Genomic DNA, 22687 nt, shown 5'->3' with positions numbered 1-22687 from the left:
CCTATTAGTTCCTCTAAAGGTTCAATATTCTGATAATTTTGAAAAAAAAAGTATTGAAAAGGGCTGTCATATGAATTATAACATATAGAATATATATTGTAGTAGATTGGCTCACTCGGCTGCTCACAGAGGTAGACAGTGGGACGCTTTCCGTTTAAATCTTCCACTGGTTTATTGAATGTGCTAGATAAACCAGTGCAAAGTTCAGCAATAACACTGCCTTTCTGGCAAACCAGGAAAGCAAAACATAACATATAGCACAGTCTATATGGCTGAGGAGAGCCACATGCTCAGGCAAAACAGTGTTCAATAATTCACTTTTAATATAGGCCCTGCTCTGGAGATCTCGCCTCCAGGCACATCGAACACTAAATGAGTCAGAAAGCTGGGTCACCCATTTTTTGACATATCATGTAAACATATCATTCAATTGTGTGTTACATAAAGATTCTAGTAGTACTTTTGATCCCCCTGACCCTGCATCTTTGTTGCATAAAAACCTTTTTCTTCACTCTTGCGATGTATGTAAAACGCTGCGGTCCGGTCCGATGGGCATGGCTTATTCTCCTTCTTCCCCCCTCCATGGCTTGCTGTTTGTAATTTCATCTGTGAATATCACAGATGCCATTGTGTATTTGAGCCTGCGCATTGAAAAGGCCGCTTGCGCTTTCGCTGTGGGCAAAGCATATAATCAGTACTGCGCATGTGCTGGTATTTTTCCCTGCCGTCTATGACCCGGAAGTCTTCACATGCAAGACATGCTCTTCCTGGACACCGAATACCTGAATAAAGCGCTGCGCATTACACCGGAAGCTAAGGAAGAAAATAGTTCAATAAATGATTTTCTTCCTCAGCTTCCGGTGTAATGCGCAGATTTCCTTTAAATACAATTTCCAGCTCAGGAGAGGGAGGCCACACCCTGGCTTGCACAGAATGCAAAAATACAAAGAAAAAACAAAAAAATTGAGCTTGGTTTGAGTTGGTATACATGCAGCATATAAACGCATGTTTACATTGGCCATAAAGCATACAAAACCTACAAGAGACAAAATGAGCAAAAACCCTGCTGTAACTAAATAAGTAAAAATCAAAAGTGAATTTATATAATACAGAGTTCTTAGTAATACTGTTTTTGATCAAACATATCATAAAAGCCATCCCACTGTCGGTAAGGTGACTGATCGGGGCAGTCCTACACTGTTTAATATCAAAATCAGACACCAGTCTCATGACTGGTGTGCACTGGTTGGGACCCGGTCCTTTTGTCTGCCCTTATTCACACACTGAGGTCATCTTTGACACATGGTAAGGTTTTTAATAGTAGACAGTGTAAGGCCACCCTGATCAGTCACCTTGTCGACGGTGGAAAGCTTTTATGCTATTTTTGATCAAAAACAGTATTACTAAGAACTCTATATTATTTAAATGGACTTTTGCATTTTAATTAGTTACAGCAGGGTTTTTGCTCATTTTGTCTCTTGTAGGTTTTGTTCACTCTACCATAAAGGTCTGACTGGTGGAGAGCTGCAGTGATAGTTGACTTTGTGGATCTATCTCCCATCTCCCAACTACATCTGAGGAGCTCAGCCACAGTGATCTTGCGATTCTTCTTTACCTCTCTCACCAAGGCTCTTCTCCCACGATTGCTCAGGTTGGCTGGACGGCAAGGAAGACTTCACGTGGTCCCAAACTTCTTCCATTTAAAGATTATTGAGGCCTCTGTGCCTTTTTGGAACCTTGAGTACTGCAGAAATTCTTTTGTAACCTTGGCCAGATCTGTTCCTTTCCACAATTCTGTCTCTGAGCTCCTTGGCCAGTTCCTTTGACCTAATGATTCTCATTTGTTCTGACATGCACTGTGAGCTGTGATCTCTTATATAGACATGTGTGTACCTTTACAAATCAAGTCCTATCAGTTTTATTAAATACAGCTGGACTCCAATGAAGGAGTAGAACCATGTGATATTTCAGTTTTTCTTTTTAATAAATTTGCAAAAATATCTACATTTCTGTTTTATTTTAGTCAAAATGGGGCGCAGAGTGTACATTAATGAGAAAAAATGAACTTTTTTGAATTTACCAAATAGCTGACCATGGTCCTGACCAGGAATCCCAGGAGCTAATGCCCTATATAAGACTGCCCCTTCCTATGCTCGAGGCCTGAGTATCATGTTGCTTCCCTGCTAGGCTGTTTGGTCTGCTCGGTTGCTCCCTGTACTCTGTGCTCTTGCACTCTGCCCTGTTGTGCTTCTTTGCACATGCTCTGTGCCTGTACTTCGTCTGGTGTCCTGTGTTTGTCCTTGTCCTGTACTTTGTCTGGTGTCTTGTCTACATCTGGTATCCTGTACCTGGTCCTGTATCTAGCCGTGTGTGACTTCCCTGTACTCTGTCTTATTGTGCTCTTTTAGTACAAACTCTGCTTCCTTCCTTTGCTCTGCCCTATCGTGCTCTCTTGCACAAACCAATTTCTGTACTATGCCTCACCGTGCGGTCTGTACGCACCTTGGCCATGTACTCTGTCTTGAGCTTTACCTTTTCATTCTGTCTTTCCGTGCTCCTTTAGCACAAGTCTTGTCTTGTACTCTATGCTATGCTATATACTCGGCTATGTGCTCTGGCATATGCTCCGCTCTTCCTTTGTACCCGGCTCTGTGCCTCAGTATACGTTCCGCTACCTGTCTGTACTCTGCCCTATGTTTCTGACCCGGCTCTGGGCTCTAGCATACGCTCTGCTTCTCTTTCTTGTACCCGGCTCTGTGCTTCAGCCTAGGTTCTGCTCCTTGTTCTGTGCTTTACTTTGCCATGTCTCTCCGCGTGACCTTTGCACGCGCCAGGCTTTGCCCTGTCCGCCTGTTTGTGTCTCAGCCGTGCCCGCCTTAGCTGTGTCTGCCTGCTTGCGCCTCAGCCGTGCTCGTCGGCCAGTGACTTAGCTGTTTCCACCTGTTGTGCCTCAGCTGTGTTCGCCTCAATTGTGCCCACCTGTTTATGCCTCACCCAACCAGCTAGCCAGTGCCACAGCCGTGCTCTCTGTGCTTCCTTGCACTCAAGCTGTCCTTGCACTCAAGCTGACCTGGCACTGTGAACTGCGTGCCCTCCTAGCACGCACAAACCCTAGCCTGTACCCTGGCGTGCCTCCCAGCATGCACAGGCCCCAGTCTGTACCCTGGTATGCCCTCTAGCACACACAGGCCCTAGCCTGAACCCTGGCATGCCTCCTAGCACGCGCCCAGCCTTGCATCTGCCTTGGACCCTGGTGTGCCCCCTAGCACCCACCCTGCCTTGAACCTTGCCCTGGACCCTGGTGTGTCTCCTAGCACGCATCCTGCATGGAACCCTGCCTTGGACCTTGGCTTGTCTCCTAACACGCGCCATGTCTTGAACTCTGGCATGCCTCCTTGCCTGAACCCTGGCTTGCCTGCTGGATGCCTGGAGCCTGCCGATCACTGCCAGAGGTCCGGAGCCTGATGACTGCAGCCTGTTGTCCGCAGCCGATGTCCGCAGCATGATGTACGGAGCCTGACGATTGTTTCCAGATGTCCGGAGTCCGATGCCATCTAGCCCTTGCCGGAACCCTGGTGTGCAACCTAGCATGTACCATGCCTTGGACCTTGGTGTGCCCTCGCACACGCCTTGCTATGCATAACTTTATCCTCGTAATTATGTCTTACACCTGTTGTTACCCTGAAACCACGCTTTAATGAAGATACCCTGTGACCACGCTTTGTCTTGCCTTGTATCCTGCACGTTCCCTGTTGCCAGACACTCACACTTGTGTTTTCCTTGAGCCTGCCGTCTGGTTCCAGCAGTCGTGGTGACTCACCCCCTTGGTCTTGCCCCTGACACTCCCTGTATAGGGGGTGATTCCTGACAAGGTCAGCTTGCCCTAGGTGGGTGTGTGCCATGACCCAGAGAGTCCACTCTAGAAATCGACTCAGCAGAAACTGACTCCGTCACAAATCCATTCTATATTCGATTGGTGAGCGTTTTTACTGGTACATTTTTAATGTTGTTAAAGTATTAGCTGAAAAATATTTTTTGATTGTGCAAAGACTTCTCTGTAAACCACATTTTTGGTGTAGAAGACACTGTGTCTGTGAATTTACATATACAGTGGCTTCAACAAAATGGAATTGGAGATCAAGGTATGCACAAGTGCTGACTCCGGTGCTATTTTATTGAGGTAATGAACTACAAAGTCAACATAGCAGTGCATATGGGCTGGCCATATGGATAATTCACATTTACTGAGAATTCACATATGCAAAGTGTACAATAAAATGGCGATATGCGCACACGCTCACTCCGATGCCACACTGCTCAGGCGCTGCTTTGGACAGGAGGATGTGATATCTTGCAGCTGAAAACACAGTGTCTGCAAATTCACATACACATTGTGTTCAATAAAATGGTGCTGTAGTGCGGTATGTACACACACTGACTTCGGCGCCTCACTGTTCAGGCACTGCCCATTCATTGTAAGAGATCTATCTATCTATCTATACATATATAAAAGAAAGCACAGCAGCACCCTGTGAATGCCAAGACATATAATGTCAATGGAAATAAAAACTTCCAAATGCTCTGTCCCTCAGCAAGATGTACTTACAAATGTGAAGGTTCTTAGTGCATGATTTGGCCAATTCATGTGTGCCCGTCAACCACGGCAAGGTGACACTTCTCTGATGGGTCCTGTCTGAACCCCTATATATGCCACTTTCAGGTTTAAAAAAAGAAAACTTTTTATAAAGGACAAACATGTCTCTCCTGGGCTGCAAGCCTACAAGTGAATGGGCTAGTAGAGCTGGTTGAGGACACCTGCAGGTTTTGCAGTCACTGCAGCTTGCACCTATTCGCACTTGGAATGTGCTGGTCAGGTTTTTTGTATATCTATACATAGATATACAGGGTGGGCCATTTATATGGATACACCTGGGTGGGCCATGTATACGGATACACCTAAATAAAATGGGAATGGTTGGTGATATCAACTTCCTGTTTGTGGCATATTAGTATATGGGAGGGGAAAATGTTTCAAGATGGGTGGTGACCATGGTGGCCATTTTATTAATGGCCCACCTAGGTGTATCCATATAAATGGCCCACCCGGTTAATCTACAGTAGAAACTTTGACTGTTTTTTTAAATTGAATTTATCTCCCATTACTCTAGTACATCCATGTGGAAATAGACTGACTCAACCTTCAGGATATATATACAGTGATTGGTATCGTTCATCTTCAAATTTCTGTACTTGGACAATTGAAGTCCCATATGGCCGGATTGAGCTTTACTTCAGTTATGTATAGTAAGTATTGTCTATGTGTGCTCTAACTTTTCCTTTCTCAACACCATCCTTTGTCTCCCTCTTACCATTCTAGCCCATACAACTTTTTAGGATTCCTCATACTGTATAACCACCAATTGTAGATTTTATCATTAAATGGATTCTTTTTTCTTGCTGAACAGTATGCAAAATACTAATGGTAGTTGTGATTCTGCGCATGTGAAAATATATGATGGATATCCTTGGAACTCAGTTGTCCTTGGGAAGATTTGCCACCCGACAAGTCAGAGGTTTTACTCATCATCCAATGTCATGACATTGGAATTTGTTAATGAGAACTTCAGAGGATATTTTGAAGCTTGGTATTATTCTCTATCATCTACAGGTAATATATATATATATATATATATATATAAATATATAACACACTGATGACATAGCATACTACTTGACAAAAATAATAATAAACATGTACAATAAGTACATTATAAATATGAGTCAAGCTTCCATAGAGCAACCTCGAAATGATCAATCTCTGAATCTAGTATTCAGATAAATTGTGACATGTATTTTTTAATGTTGGGTTTATCTATTAGAGTATTGTATAAATATTGGTATTTTCTGCGACAAGTAAATATCAATGTTTGAATTATTTTTCTTCTGTAGTTTTACAAACCCATTATGGATCATTGAGTTACATTCATAATTATTATCCTCATAGTTTATTCTGAATGTTTTACTTATTATATACTGTTTTTGTCATGTTTATTATTTTGCTTTTTAAAATTATATTTCAAAATTAATAAAGTTTTCTTTTTTTTCTGTTTTTATTTTTATGTGTGTTTTATCTAGAACTTCCTACCACTAGTAAGTTAAATAGATATTAAGATACAAAAATCAGAACATACCTGTAAAGATTTACAGCAAAATTTTACATAACATTTTTCTTGCCTGAAATTTTACTATATTGTGCTAAATTAAGAAAAAAAAGTTTTTGAAATATTTTCTCCCTTCCTGATTTTTTCACTCTCTGATTTCTGACTTACGTTTCCTGTAGGGTCAGAGCATTTTGGTCATAGTGTATAGTGAAGGTTTTAATGTGTACTGTTTAGTTTTATTTTGATTAATATTGTACTTTCAAAGGAATAAGATAATAAATGTTTTCTTATTTATTTCTTCCTATTACTAAGTCTATAAGATAGCCTTAATGGGGTTTTCCATTTTACGGAGTAACAAAACTATTTTTTATATATTTCATTGCTAGATATCTGTCCCAACTATCCCAGGCTGTGTTTCCTTCACCTCTGTTTGCTGCCTTTGTTTGTGCTCTACATCAAGTTTTGCAGATTACCTGGCATGGCTTAGTGATGTCATCATCATGATTATATTTCGGGCCCATTAGGACACACACCTGTTTCTTAGGATTGAGATTCAAGTAATAGTTTGGCGTGCTACACCTTCTATGCACACCGTGGTTAACCAGTTTCTATTGTTGCTGACTTCCACATCATCCATCCCGCTGTTTCCAAAATTGTTGAGTGTACCATGTTCTTGCACCCCATGTCCCATCCTGCCTGCTGCACCAAAGCTCAGGGTCTGTGTGCCCACCTAATCCTGGGGCTTAGTGGGTCCACTTCACAAGGTGAGCCTCACAGAATCCTAAGACTATGGATCACAAAGGTGCAGCAGACACAACACCATTGTCGTGGGATATTTGCCTGGACAGGTTGTGCAACTTGATGTCAGCCAATGTGAACTTTTTCAAGCTTTGCAAAACCTCTCAGCCTGTATGGATGCACTGTCTCAAACTCTTGAAATTTCAATCTCTGGGGTTTTGTGAGCAAAAGCACCATACACTTTGAGTTGTGTCCTCTTCATTACTAACTCCATAGTTAAATTGTAAAAAAGACAGAGCCGGAATAACATCCTTTAAATAAAAGAGACACTGATACCTTTATTTGAAATAAAAATAAAAAGCACATTTATACTCATCTTCACACCTAATCCATTGAAGCCCATGTCACCTGTAAAAAGCAGAAAATAATAAGCCATAATACTTGCTTTAATGCCTAATCCACTGATATGCATGTACCTTGGAAAAGAAGAAAATAAACAACCATATCCCTCACCTGTCCAATGTGAAGATAATCCATACTGACCCACAACGATCCTTATCATTTGGAGAGCAGTCACATCAGTGACCACTCTCCCCATTAGCTGGAGCACACAGACATAGTAGAGTAATCGCTCCTGCACTGTCTAACACTGAGCTGCTGTGAGAAAGTTCACCAGAGTTCAAAGCTAATGAACTCCAGTGACCTCATTTATGGCACGGCTCGATGTGTGAGAACTCTCTTTATGCAGCGAGCGGTGCCCTTAGTGAGGTCACCGGGGTTCATCAGCTTTGAGCTTAGGTGAACATTCTCAAGGAGTCTGTGTCATCATTTCAATTAAAGGATTTTATTCTGGCTGTGTCTTTTTTACAATCTAACTATGGGGTTAGTAATGGAGGGTGTCTTATAGACTCCTATGCATTACTAACCTCTGGGATTGATGTCAGCGGCCATAAAACAGCTGATATCAACCCCACAACCATTACTCCACTTGCCACGGCACCAGGACAAGTGGGAACAGCTGGGCAAAGCTCCAGAATTGGTGGATCTAATAGATGAGCCCTTTCTGGCGGGCTGCAGGCTGCTATTTTTAGGCTGGGGGGGCAATATCCATTTCCCTTTACCAGTCTGAGAATACCAGCCCCCAGCTGTTTGCTTTATCTTGTCTGTTTGTCAAAAATGGGGGGACCCCATGCTATTTTTTTAATTATTTATTTAAATAATTTTAAAAAATAGCACGTGACCCTTCTAGTCTTGATAACTAACCATGATAAAGCTGACAGCTGAGAGTTGCATCCCACACCTGCCAGTTTTGCCTGTGCTAGTTATCAAAAGCAGAAGAGACCTCATATCATTTTATTTTTAAGTATTAACTGTATACTGTACATATATTTGCAGAGGTTGATGATTACCACACAGTTAATATTAGGGCCTTTAAAAATTAAAAAATGTTGGGAATGTTCTGCTGTATTTTTTGTGAGTTCATGTATATTGTGAGACAGTGATAGAAAAATTGTCCTGAAAAGATATTTTTTCCTAGTTCTTGATCAATGTTTAGTTGAAGCTCAGACTTTCCAAAGCGTTTTTTTTTTGAGAAACCTAAAAAAAGGGCCTGAAATCAGATTGTGGAAAAGTAAGCATAACTGACCAATTTATAGTGTATTTTAGTTTAATAGGACTAGCCTATTGCATATAGATGCACTCTCACAAAACATTCCATTTCCTAAATCTAACATAGTAACATAGTTAGCAAGGCTGAAAAAAGACATTTGTCCATCCAATTCAGCCTATATTCCGTCAGAATAAATCCCCAGATCTACATCCTTCTAAAGAACCTAATAACTGTAAGATACAATATTGTTTCGCTCCAGGAAGACATCCAGGCTAGAATTGAGCGATACGGGTCCGTCATATTCAAAAGTCGCCGACTTTCGCTGAAGTCGGGTTTCATGAAACGAAACCCGACCATAGCATGAGGTCGGCCATGAGGTCGGCGACCAGAGCGCCAAAGACGCGTTTCAAAAGATGCTTCCAGCGCACTTTTTCAGCCAATGATGGAGGACGCACACTGTGGGCAACGCGATGACATAGGCATCGGTCACCACCATCTTTGAGAAGGGCATGCAAGTGATTGGCTGGCTTTGTGTGGCGTCACAGGGGCTATAAAAGGGCGTGAATGCCGACCGCCATCTTACTTATGCTGATCTTAGCATAGGGAGAGCTGCTGCTGATTCTGTAGTTAGAGCGTTAGGCAGGGAAGAAGAACCAAAAAACTGCTTCTGCTGTTAGCGATTTCCACTTACAACACAACACTTTGTGTGCAGTGACAGGGGAGGCTCTATTTTTGTGCATCAGCTCTGTTGGTTATTAGGCTGCCTTATAAGGCTCCCTGATAGCTGCATTGCTGTTTGCACACTGCTGTGCAAACTGCTTTCTTAAAAGCAAAAATAATTTTCTTCCTCTTTTCTGCACAGTTACCAAGGGTTCATTTTTCCACCCTTTTGTGTGTGCACTGTGCAGCAGTCCTGCTTATTAGGCTGCCTGCATCCATTCTTGGACTGAGATCATCATTGACAGCGTCCTCGAATCTCTAGTGAGATCCAAAATCTCACCAATCCTATAGACACCCTCCACCTTGTCATACACCATCCAATTTCAGCCTGTTACATTGAGGTGTAATCTCTACTGGGCCAGAGACAATAGTTCTGCGTCCTCAAATCTATAGTGAGATCCAAAATCTCACCAATCCTATAGACACCCTCCACCTTGTCATACACCATCCAATTTCAGCCTGCTACATTGAGGTGTAATCTCTACTGGGCCAGAGACAATAGTTCAGCGTCCTCAAATCTATAGTGAGATTCAAATTCTCACCAATAGTAGATACACCTTCTACCTTGTTTTACAGTACCATATAGCTGGTGGTATTTTGGGTACATTTTCACAAAAATGAGCAAGTATGGTGGAAGACGCCATGGAAGTGGGCGGGGGTTGCCAGCTGGTCCCGATGGTGGTGGTGGTGGCGTTGCATCTGTTGGTAGTGGCAAAAGCACAATAGCAACTAAGGCAGGAGGTGTTGAGTCTGTGTCATTGTCTGGCTCCACAAGGCCACGAAGGCTCTCTTTTCTGGGAGTAGGTAAACTGCTTTTAAAGCCGGAGCTTCAGGAACAAGTTTTGGCTTACATTGCTGACACAGCCTCCAGCTCTCTCGCCTCCTCTTCTGAAGTTTCAAAAAATAAAAGCAAGAGTCCTCATTGGAGGCTCCTGGTCAGGAACTACACCTTTCCTTGTGTCCTTCACCCCTACCAAAAGTGAAGGATGTGGCAGGCCACACTACCGATTACTCCATGGAGCTCTTTTCACATACCATGCCTGGGTTAGCAAGTCAAATCGTGAATTCCCCAGTCCAAGACGAATCTGACATGGAGTTCACTGATGCACAGCCACTGCTAGATTTTTCTGCCGGTACATTCACTCAGAGCACTACATTGTCCTCGCAGTGTACTGAGCAGAATCTGACCCTGATGATACTCAGGTGCCCCTTCCCGCATACTATACCACCTTACACGGTGACACAGAGGAAGGTGCACATGAAATTGAAGAGGAGGTGATGGATGACCCAGTTGTTGACCCAGATTGGCATCCATTGGGTGAAGAGGGTGCCGCTTCCAAAAGCTCAGAAGAGGAGGAGGAGGATCCGCAGCAGGCAACAACATCGCAACAGCTGTTATCTGGCATGACCGTAGCAGTCCAAAAACGTGTTACAAAAACCAAAAGAGTTGCAGGACAGCTTGGCTAGACGGTCAAATTAGCACAGCGTGCCAGGTCTCAAAATTTCTTCCATAGTAGGAAGAGTGCAGTTTGGCACTTTTTTGAACATCCTAATGATCAGGCAAAAGTTATCTGTAAGAAGTGCGCAAAGACCTTTAGCCGAGGGAAAAATCTGAGAAATTTGAATACCAGTTGCATGCTTAGACATTTAACCACCATGCACTTGCAAGAGTGGACGGACTACCAAACCTCACGTACCACATGTGCACCTGCTCCGAATGAAGGTAGTCAGCAACGCTACATCGCTTGCCCCACTGTAAGCCCACCGGTTAGCACACCACCAGCAGCAAATGTCGAGGTGTCATCGCAAGGGCAAAGCAGTCATGGAATCACAATGTTATTGCTAGGAAAGACTGAATCTAGGCCATCAGCAACACCACCAACACCATCACCATCACCAACCCTCTCTCAGTCCACCATGTCCACCGCTAGTTCCACCATATGCAGCTCTCAAGTCCAGCTCACCCTACCAGAGACTCTGAGTAGGACAAGAAAGTACTCATCCTCTCATCTGCGTACATTGGCTTTGAACGCCCACATTGCCAAACTAATCTCATTAGAGATGATGCCCTACCAGTTGGTTGAAAGCAAAACTTTTCGCGAGCTCATGGCCTACGCAGTACCACGCTATGACCTACCCAGTCGGCACTTCTTTTCATGAAATGCCATCCCAGCCCTCCACGTGCATGTGAAAGAACGCATTGTCCATGCACTCAAGCAATCAGTGAGTGGAAAGATGCACCTCACAACAGATCCATGGCCCAGTAGGCATGGCCAGGGCCATTACGTGTCCATCACTGCGCACTGGGTTAATGTGGTGGATGCAGGGTCCACAGGGGACAGCGGCGGTGGGACAGTGCTGCCTAGCCCACGGTATAGGAAACAGTTGGCTGTAGGCATTTGACCCTCCTACTCCAGAAGCGAAAGCTCATCCACAGAGTGCAGTCGCACGAGCACTCCATCCGCAGCTGCCAGTGTTGCACACGAGGTGTCCCACTATCGAACAGCTAGTGGTAAGCGTCAGCAGGCTGTGTTGAAGATGATGTGTTTGGGCGACAACAGACACACTGCGGCGGTACTGGCTGACTACTTGCAGCGACAAACTGAGTCATGGCTGGGCAGCCTACATCTTGAGGCAGGCAAGGTAGTTAGTGATCACGGCCGGAATTTTGTGGCAGCCATAGCCCTTTCAAAACTCAGACACATACCTTGCCTGGCTCACACCTTGAACCTTGTGGTGCAGTGCTTCCTCAATAACTATCCAGAGATAACACCCCTGCTCCATAAGGTGCGAAGACTGTGCTCGCACATTCGCCGGTCGCCCATACACTCCAGTTGCATGCAGAAACTGCAGTGATTGCTCCACCTTCCCAAGCACCGCCTAATTATCGATGTTGCAACAAGGTGGAACTCCACCCTGCACATGGTTCAGAGGCTGTGCGAACAGAGGCAGGCTGTAATTCGTTTGTGGGAGGATACACGGGCAGGCAGTTTGCAGGCAGACATGGAGTTGTCTGGTGTGCAGTGTTCGAAGCTCAAAGACCTCTGTAAAGTCCTTCAGTGTTTTGAGGAATGCACACGGCTGGTAAGCGCAGAGGACGCCATCATAAGCATGAGCATCCCACTTATGCGTCTGCTCATGCAAACTTTGACACACATTAAGGAGCAGGCGTCTGCAGCCAAGGAGGAAGAGGAGGCGGGAAGCCTTGATGACAGTCAGCCACTTTCTGGTCAGGGAAGTCTCATGGATGAGGTGGAGGAAGAAGAGGAAGAGGAGGAGGAGGAGGATGATGGAGATGATTATTTTGGGGAGGATGCTTCTCAGGGGACAAGAAAAAATGTTGGCGTGGCAAGGTCAGGTACAGGGTTTGTGCGTGACTGTAGGGATGTGGATTTGCCAGAGAGCGCTCCTCCACCCAGCACTCGCAGTGCATCATTGACACCTGGAACATTGGCCCACATGTCTGATTATGCCTTGCAGATCCTAAAAATGGACCCCCTTCATTGCCAAAATGATGAACGATGACGACTACTGGTTGGCCAGCATCCTGGATCCACGCTATAAAGGCAAATTCCAAAACATCATGCCACAGCAGAACCTAGAGCTAATATTGGCTAACAAACAAGCAACTCTGGTAAACAGTTTGTTTGAGGAATTCCCAGCACATAGCGGCGGTGATGTTTTTCCAACAAGCCGTAGGTGGCAACATGAAAGAGGTGTTTGTGGTGCACACAGCCTAAGTGGCGTTGGACACAGGGGTTTCATGACCATATTGTGGACTGATTTTTCAAGTACCGCTCACACGACTGGTAATACTGCATCGATCGAAAGTGACAGGAGACAGCAGTTGTCAACTATGGTAACAAACTACTTCTCCTCCCATATCGATGTTCTCCCTCACCGGTCATTCCCCTTTTACTATTGGGCCAGTAAACTTGACACCTGGCCTGAATTGGCACAATATGCCTTACAGGAGCACGCTTGCCCTGCTGCTAGTGTGTTATCTGAACGAGTCTTCAGTGCTGTTGGATCAATCCTGACAGAAAATAGGACCTGTCTGTCGACCCAAAATGTTGATGATCTAACCTTCATTAAAATGAGCCATGCATGGGTTTCAAAGGATTTTGTCCCACCCTCCCCTGCTGACACGTAGGTTGCCAGAAAAATGGCTTCCTTTTGTCCTCCTCTTCCGCGGACTTCTCCAATTACTCCATTTGCAGCTGTTGAATGTCCAACATCAACATATGCCAATTTTTCCACCTCCCTAACTGGGCTGCCTCCCCCCACAGGGTCGGGGTCACCACCTGGCGCACGCACCTGTGTGAGTGCCGTTGCCCTGGACAGGTCGGTGGGCACACTGTTTGGCAACAGCACTGGCACAAGGTCCCTCATAGCAGAATCAAGTGTCTCTGATGGTGGGGGTGCACACCCGCTGTCAGACACACCGGCGTACTATGAGGGGCCCTATGCCAGTGCCGTCACCAACGAGTGGGCCCCCCCTGCTTGCTCAGGATCACAGCACTTGCAAAGTTGAAATACTTACCTCTCCCTGCTCCACCGCCGTGACGTCTTCCGTATTTCCTGACAGTGACATTCTGGTCAGAGAGCGCGATGACATCACGTCTGTAGGCCCTTTGCCTAAACAGTCCAAGTGCAGTGAGATGGAAGATGGGGATGACGAGGAGTCCAGACTAGTACAGGGATTCCCTAGCGAGGAGACTTATTTAATTGTTTTCAACGTTGGGACAGCTATTTTTGGGGAGCGCTATACTCTGGAGAATGATATATGAGGCCCACCATACACTGGAACATTCCCAAGGTGGACATTAGACACTGGAGCAGCATTTACAGGGCCCATTATGCACTGGATCATTAGAAATGGGGCCCATTATATATGGAGCATTATTTGGGCCCATAACACAATGGAGCTTCATCCATGGGGACCAACATATTCTGTAGCATTATGTGGAGCTCATCATATATTGTTTCAAACATTATATGGAACCGATGATTCTGTATGGAGAAATATATGGGCCTCTGTTGTGAGTTCATTTTCCCCTTCATTACTGAGGCCCGAGGAACTCCCTCTTCTGGTAAAGAAAGGTAGTGAGCCTGATTATCAAACACCTGAGGCTGATGATGATGACTGGCTGAGCGGAGTTACTGACTGGATATAAGGCTGCCGACGCCCTTCTGCCCTGCGGGTGATTTCTCTGTGGGATCCTTGGAGACCAGTCTGAATTCCTACTCCTCTAAAGCTAAGTTTGCTGCTCGGCCTTTTGCTTTGGTGCTTTGACTTTGTTTTGCTTTGTTTTTCTGGATTTCTGCCATTCCCTGCTGGGGTGTGCTGAATTCATTTAGCTCTGTCTTCTGAAAATACCTGTGTGCTGATTTAGTTTTTGAAGCCTAGCTGCTTCAGGGCCTTTTTCATATCAGCTTGTTGGCTTATGTCTTTGATAGGGTTTTGGCAGATTGCAGACAGCAGCCTTCCTGTCCTTTCCTATCTAGGTAGTTTTTGGCCCCGTCTTTGCTCAGTCTATCTTTCTGTCTGTGTTAGTATTTTCATCTTGCTTCACCGTCATTATATGTTGGGGGCTGCCTATTGCTTTGGGGTCTGCTCTGGGGCAGTTTAGATTTCCCCTTTCTTTCTTTAGGCCTATGTAATTCTCCAGCTGTGATCGAGGGGTCTAGGGCATCGTAGGAACCCCCCACGGCTACTGCTAGTTGTGCTGATAGGTTCAGGGGTCTGCAATCTGATAGTTGCCAACTTCTCTGGTTTTCTGGACTTAGCTTGTATTTCTGCTTTTGCCTCCTATGGTGACTCATTCATAACAGAATCACCCGCCATACCGCAGATCCTAGGGTACTAATAGCAGGAAAAAATTGTAAAAAAAAAAAAAAAAAAGGTGTGTATATTTTTTCCTCTATATCTCTGAGGCCATAGGGGGAATTTTTTTTTCTCTCAATGGAGATAAAGCAATTGTCTGATTGTGTGGAGCAGCTCGCTGCGGAAGTGCGGGGAATTTCCACCTACCTTGATCATTCACATGCTGCTGAACCAAAGATTCCTACACCTGATGTATTTTTTGGGGATCGGTCTAAATTTTTGAATTTCAAAAATAATTGTAAATTATTTTTTGCCTTGAAGCCTAACTCGTCAGGGAGCTCCGCGCAGCAGGTTAAAATTGTCATCTCTTTGCTGCGTGGCGATCCCCAGGATTGGGCATTTTCTTTGAAACCAGATGATCCTATTCTGACTAATGTGAATGCATTCTTTCAAGCTTTGGGGTTGTTGTATGATGAACCTAATGCCATTGATCAGGCTGAAAAGACCCTGCTGGCATTGAACCAGGGTCGTGATTCTGCAGAATTGTACTGTCAAAAATTCCGAAAGTGGGCAGTACTTACTACCTGGAATGATAATGCCTTGGCTGCTCTCTTTCGGAAGGGGTTGTCAGAAGCCGTAAAAGATACTATGGTGGGATTTCCTGTTCCCTCTGGTCTTGACGATCCTATGTCATTAGCCATTCAGGTTGATCAGCGTTTGCGCGAACGCAAAGCTGCATGAGAAGTGTTGCCACCTGTTGAACAAATGTCTGAACCTATGCAATGTGATAGTTTTTTCCAGAGAGCAGCGTCAGGAGTTCAGAAGGCGTAATAAGTTGTGTTTTTTCTGTGGAGATGCCTCGCATATTATTTCTGTCTGTCCTAAACGAGAGAAACGCTTTGCACACACGTTTTCTGTTGGGGGTGTTCAACCTAAGTTTCTTCTGGCTATTACTCTGATCTGCTCCCTGTCCACATTTTCCGCCAAGGCTTTTGTGGATTCGGGAGCAGCCCTAAACCTAATGGACTTGGATTTTGCTAAACGTTGTGGATTTCCGATGACACCTCTGCAGATGCCTATCCCTTTGAGAGGGATTGATGCTACTCCTTTGGCTAAAAATAAACCCCAGTTTTGGACCCAGGTGGTAATGCGGGTCGCCCCAGACCATCAAGAAAATTGCAGATCTTTGGTGTTGCATAATCTGCATGATACTATTGTTCTGGGGTTTCCCTGGTTACAGATTCATAATCCAGTTTTGGATTGGAAATCTGTGTCTGTGGTGAGTTGGGGTTGTCGGTGTGCCTTTAGTGAGGCTCCGGTGTTTTCCACCTCTCCTCAGTCGCATGATGTTCCTGATTATTTGGCGGACTTTTATGATGTATTTAGTGAGAATGAGTCTGCGTCTCTGCCTCCTCATAGGAGTTATGACTGTGCAATTGAACAGAGCCCGGGGTGTAAATTTCCCAAGGGTTGGCTCTTCAATTTATCTGTACCCGAGCACGAGGCTATGCGATCCTATATTAAGGAGGCGTTGGAGAAGGGTCATATTAGACCATCCTCGTCACCCTTAGGTGCCGTTTTTTTTTTTGTAGCCAAAAAGGATGGATCATTAAGACCTTGTATTGATTATCGTGCCCTCAACAAAATTACTGTTAAATATCAGTATCCGTTACCCCTGATTTCTGATCTATTCTCCAGAGTTAAAGGTGCTTGCTGGTTTACCAAGCTTGACCTCAGGGGGGAGTATAATCTTATTCGCATTAAGCATGGGGATGAATGGAAGACGGCGTTTAATACTCCGGAGGGACATTTTGAGTACCTGGTGATGCCTTTTGGGCTCACTAATGCCCTTTCTGTCTTCCAGTGCTTCATGAACGATATTTTCCGAGATTTTGTCGATAAATTTTTGATTATCTATCTGGATGATATTTTGATCTTCTCCAAGGATTGGGATTCTCATGTGGAACACATTCGGACTGTGTTCCGGATCTTGAGGGAGAATTCCCTGTATGTCAAAGGATCTAAATGCCTTATTGGAGTACAGAGGATTTCTTTTTTGGGATTTATTTTGTCCCCGTCAACTATTGAAATGGACCCGGCCAAGGTACAGGCCATTCACGATTGGGTTCAGCCCACTTCTTTGAAGGCCCTCCAGAAGTTTTTGGGTTTTGCTAATTTTTATCGGAAATTTATAGCAAAATTTTCTAGTATTGCCAAGCCATTGACTGATTTGACTAAGAAGGGTGCTGATGTGTTAAATTGGTCTCCGGAGGCTGTTTCTTCCTTTCAGGAGCTGAAGCGAAGATTCACCTCCGCCCCGGTTTTGCGGCAACCTGATGTCTCACTTCCATTCCATGTAGAGGTGGATGCTTCTGAGATTGGTGCAGGAGCTGTTTTGTCCCAAAAGGATCCTGTAACATCTAAAATGAATCCCTGTGCTTTCTTTTCCCGAAAATTCTCTCCATCTGAACGTAACTATGATGTGGGGAATAGGGAACTGTTGGCCATGAAATGGGCATTTGAGGAGTGGAGACATTGGTTGGAGGGAGCTAAGCATCAAGTCGTGGTCCTCACTGACCACAAGAATTTGATTTACCTAGAGTCGGCTAAGCTCTTGAACCCTAGACAGGCTAGGTGGGCCTTGTTTTTTACACATTTTGATTTTGTGGTTTCTTTTCTTCCTGGAACAAAGAATGTCAAGGCAGACGCCCTCTCTAGGAGCTTCTTTGCTGATTCTCCTGTGGTGACCAAGCCTGCTACCATCTTAGGCGAAGGGGTAGTTCTTTCTGCCATCTCGCCCGATTTGAGACATGCTCTGGAAGAGTTCCAGGAGGACAAACCTGAGCATTGTCCCAGTGGAAAGTTGTATGTTCCTGACCAGTGGAAGAAGAGAGTGATGTCTGAAGTTCATTGCTCTGCTTTGGCTGGTCATCCAGGTATTTTTGGTACTAGAGATCTGGTGAGTCGGTCTTTTTGGTGGCCCTCCTTGTCTCGTGATGTCAGGAATTTTGTTCAGTCCTGTGGGACGTGATCCCGGTCTAAATCGTGTTCTCGCTCTAGTGGGTTGTTGATGCCTTTGCCTGTCCCCAAGAGGCCATGGACCCATATTTCAATGGATTTCATCTCTGATATGCCTGTCTCTCAGAGGATGACTGTTATTTGGGTGAATTGTGATAGCTTCTCTAAGATGGTTCATCTTGTACCACTCCCTAAGTTGCCGTCTTCCTCTGAGTTGGTGCCCCTGTTTTTACAACAGGTGGTTCGCTTGCACGGGATTCCTGAGAACATTGTATCTGACAGAGGAGTCCAGTTTGTGTCTAGATTTTGGAGAACTTTCTGTTCCAGGCTGGGAATTCAGTTGTCCTTCTCCTCTGCTTTTCACCCTGAGACCAATGGGCAGACAGAGAGAACAAACCAGACCTTGGAGTCATATTTAAGATGTTTTATTTCTGCTGATCAGGATGATTGGGTTTCATTTTTGCCCTTGGCCGAATTTGCGTTAAATAGTAGAGCTAGTTCTGCCACTTTGATGTCACCTTTTTTTTGTAACTTTGGGTTTCATCCTCGATTTTCTTCAGGGCAGGTGGAGCCCTCTGCCTGCCCAGGTGTTGACACTGTGGTTGAGAGAATGCACCAGATCTGGGACCAAGTGGTGGATAAGTTATCTCTCTCCCAGGAAAAGGCCCAGTGGTTTTCCAACCGACATAGGACCATTGGTCCCCAGTTTAAGGTTGGTGATATGGTGTGGTTATCATCAAAAGATATTGCTATTAAGGTGGCTTCTCCTAAGTTTAAGCCTAGATTTATTGGACCTTACAAGATTGTGGAGATTATTAATCCGGTCTCTTTTCGTTTGGCTCTTCCTGTCACATTTAAAATCCATAATGTGTTCCATAAATCGTTGTTGAAGAGGTTTGTTGAACCTGTTGTTCCGGGGGTGGCACCTCCAGACCCTGTATTGGTTGAAGGTAACATGGAATATGAGGTAGAGAAAGTACTGGATTCCCATCTGGCTAGACGGAGACTCCAGTATTTGGTTAAGTGGAAGGGTTATGGTCAGGAGGATAATTCCTGGGTCTCTGCCTCTGATATTCATGCCAAAAGATTGGTGCGTGCCTTTCATCGGGCTAACCCTGATCGCCCTGGTGGCGTAGTTGAGGGTTCGGTGACCCCTCCTCAAGGGGGAGGTACTGTTGTCAGTTCATTTTCCCCTTCATTACTGAGGCCCGAGGAACTCCCTCTTCTGGTAAAGAAAGGTAGTGTGTTATGATTGAGTCACCGTAGGAGGCAAAAATAGAAATGCTAGCTAAGTCCAGAAAACCAGAGAAGTTGGCAGCTATCGGATTGCAGACCCCTGAACCTATCAACACAACTAGCAGTAGCCGTGGGGGGCTCCTACGATGCCCTAGGACCCTCGATCACAGCCGGAGGACTACATAGCCTAAAGACAGAAAGGGAAATCTAAACTGCCCCAGAGCAGACCCCAAAGCAAAAGGCAGCCCCCCACATATAATGACAGTGAAGCAAGAAGAAAGAACAAAACACAGACAGAAAGATAGACTGAGCAAAGATGGGGCCCACGCTAGCTTAGATAGGAAAGGACAGGAAGGCTGCTGTCTGCAATCCGTGAAAAACCCTATGAAAATAAGAGCCAACCAACTGACAGTAAAAAAGGCCCTGAAGACGCTAGGCTTCAAAAAAGCTATGTCAGTAGTTAGGAATATTCTGAAGACAGAGCAACAGGCAAAAGGAGATTCAGCTCACCCCAGCAGGGAATGGCAGAATCCAGAAAAGCAAGGAAAACAAAACACTAATGCAAAAAGGCAAAGCAGAAATCTTAGCTTTAGATGAGCAGGAATCAGACTGGTTTCCTAGAAGTCCACAGAGAAATCACCCGCAGGGCAGAAGGGCGTCGGCAGCCTTATATCCAGTCATTAACTCCACTCAGCCAGTCATTATCATCAGCCCCAGGTGTTTGACAATCAGGCTCACTACCTTTCTTCACCAGAAGAGGGAGTTCCTCGGGCCTCAGTAGTGAAGGGGAAAATGAACTCACAACAGTAGTGAGCCTGATTATCAAACACCTGAGGCTGATGATGATGACTGGCTGAGTGGAGTTACTGACTGGATATAAGGCTGCCGACGCCCTTCTGCCCTGCGGGTGATTTCTCTGTGGGATCCTTGGAGACCAGTCTGAATTCCTGCTCCTCTAAAGCTAAGTTTGCTGCTCGGCCTTTTGCTTTGGTGCTTTGACTTTGTTTTGCTTTGTTTTTCTGGATTTCTGCCATTCCCTGCTGGGGTGTGCTGAATTCATTTAGCTCTGTCTTCTGAAAATACCTGTGTGCTGATTTAGTTTTTGAAGCCTAGCTGCTTCAGGGCCTTTTTCATATCAGCTTGTTGGCTTATGTCTTTGATAGGGTTTTGGCAGATTGCAGACAGCAGCCTTCCTGTCCTTTCCTATCTAGGTAGTTTTGGGCCCCGTCTTTGCTCAGTCTATCTTTCTGTCTGTGTTAGTATTTTCATCTTGCTTCACTGTCATTATATGTTGGGGGCTGCCTATTGCTTTGGGGTCTGCTCTGGGGCAGTTTAGATTTCCCCTTTCTTTCTTTAGGCCTATGTAATTCTCCGGCTGTGATCTAGGGGTCTAGGGCATCGTAGGAACCCCCCACGGCTACTGCTAGTTGTGTTGATAGGTTCAGGGGTCTGCAATCTGATAGTTGCCAACTTCTCTGGTTTTCTGGACTTAGCTTGTATTTCTGCTTTTGCCTCCTACGGTGACTCATTCATAACAGGCCTCATTACTCTGTATAGCGCACTATGCGGTGGCCATAATACTGTATGGAGTAATATACTGTCCATTTTTGAAGCTATTGGAGAATTTAAAATGGATATCAGTCATGAGATGTAAGAAGTGAAGTATTTTTCATTGTACTATACCGCTATTTCTCTGCCGTATCAGAGGATCATGAATTGTGGCATGTGTTAAAGGAGCCCATTGACACTCTTTGGCCCTGGGCCCACGAAAATCTGGAGCCAACCCTACCCCCCCACACAATTTTAGCCAAATAACCCCCAGTTTTCAGTGCCTAACTATTATTATAAAGTAAATTAAGGTTGACAAGCTTAAGTAATAAGAATTGTTGTTTTTGGCATTAAAATGGGCACTGTAGGTGTTTTTCCTGTCCTCCACTCCCTGCCAATTTTTCTTCCCCATTGACTTGCATTGGGTTTCGTGTTTCAGTCGGCCTTCGACTTTTCACCATAATCAGCCGATTTTGTTCAAGCTGAATTTTGAGAAAGTCGGGTTTCATGAAACCCGACTCGACCCGAAAAAAAGGCAAAGTCGCTCATCTCTAATCCAGGCCTCTCTTGAACTCCTCGACTGAGTTCACCATCACCCCTGTTAGGCGTCAGGTTTCTGTCGCTGGACAGAAGAAATCCCGAGCCTTGCCTTCGGCGGTCTCACATTCCTCTCTGGCCACAGAGGAGCCTGCTCAGCAGACTAGTCAATCCTGGCGCTCTGCTCACACCAGCTATGTGGGTTTGGTTTTTGCTGGCACCTCTGCTCCAGCTATAGCAGCGCATGTTGGTCTGCAGTGAACAACTTCCAGGGACTAAGTCCTGCTTTCGGTCCACTGAGCATGCCCATGGGACTATCTCCCATCGGAGGTCACATGCTCAGGTCCTTCTCCAGCTCGTAATGGACCACCAGGAAGGTCCCGGAAGGACGCTGATATAAAAGGTTCGCATGGACGCTCGTCCATGCGCTAGTATAGACTCAAATACTTATGGAGTGTATGATGATGGATGCATGTATCTGGTGACTGACTCCTTATGAAACTCCTACACTTGGTTGTGCTTGTTAGGGTTCAGCGGTTAGAGCCAGCGCCTGTCAGTGGCTAATGTATATGCCACAGTGCAGTCCAGCCTTCTGGACACTAGCGTGTGATGGTGTCGCCCACTGCAGGACACTATTGTACCACGGCAAGTGACAGTCACGCCTTTGCAACGCCTTGCGCAACCTACGCTTATCTGGTCCAAGCCTGGGCGATTAGTGGCATCCGCCTGAGTGGCGCTGTGCACACTTGCATGCGTTATATTTAGCTGGCACCGCAGACGTGACGCTGAGTGCTAGCGGTCTAGAGAGACTCCAGTCCTGCGGTCTAAGGGCCAAGTCCTGTGACCGTGCGCTTTCTCTGCCGAGTCCTGTGGAGTTAACAGGCTCCGGCGTTTCTGTTAGCGGCTCTGTGAAGTAACAGAGTTCGCCCCTGTGCACATCGTGTCAGTGGTTAACCCGCCGGTGTTCACTTAATACTCTGCCATTACTAAGCAGCAGTTTTCCTTCTCTGCACTGTGGACCCCAGGCTGCGAAAGCACATCATTATCTTTTTATTATTTGGTGCGTTCTGTCAGCCTAACAACTCTCTCCTCAGGCAAGGAATTCCAGATTCTCACTGCCCTAAAAGTAAAGAATCCTCTTCTATGTTGGTGGAAAAACCTTCCCTCCTCCAGACGCAGAGAATGCCCCCTTGTGACCGTCACCTTCCTTGGTATAAACAGATCCTCGGAGAGATATCTGTATTGTCCCCTTATATACTTATACATGGTTATTAGATCGCCCCTCAGTCTTTT

The 22687-nt window shown here is 45.3% G+C and overlaps 1 protein-coding gene across 1 annotated transcript in view; it reads left to right on the top strand.

Moving 5' to 3' along the window:
• The window catches only part of LOC141059710 (scavenger receptor cysteine-rich domain-containing protein DMBT1-like), a 206138-nt gene that overhangs the window by 40208 nt on the left and 143243 nt on the right, over positions 1-22687 (top strand). The window contains exons 3-5 of the mRNA XM_073555827.1: positions 5169-5304; positions 5466-5668; positions 6136-6150. Coding sequence (XP_073411928.1) covers positions 5169-5304; positions 5466-5668; positions 6136-6150 — 354 coding nt within the window. The remainder of the gene's footprint in view (positions 1-5168; positions 5305-5465; positions 5669-6135; positions 6151-22687) is intronic.

The sequence above is a fragment of the Dendrobates tinctorius genome, unplaced genomic scaffold, assembly GCF_039654945.1.
Source record: "Dendrobates tinctorius isolate UK_male_01 unplaced genomic scaffold, ASM3965494v1 ptg000230l, whole genome shotgun sequence".
Taxonomy (NCBI): Eukaryota; Metazoa; Chordata; class Amphibia; order Anura; family Dendrobatidae; genus Dendrobates; species Dendrobates tinctorius.
The sequence above is the reverse complement of the archived record's forward strand: the minus strand, read 5'-3'. Positions and strand labels throughout refer to the sequence as shown.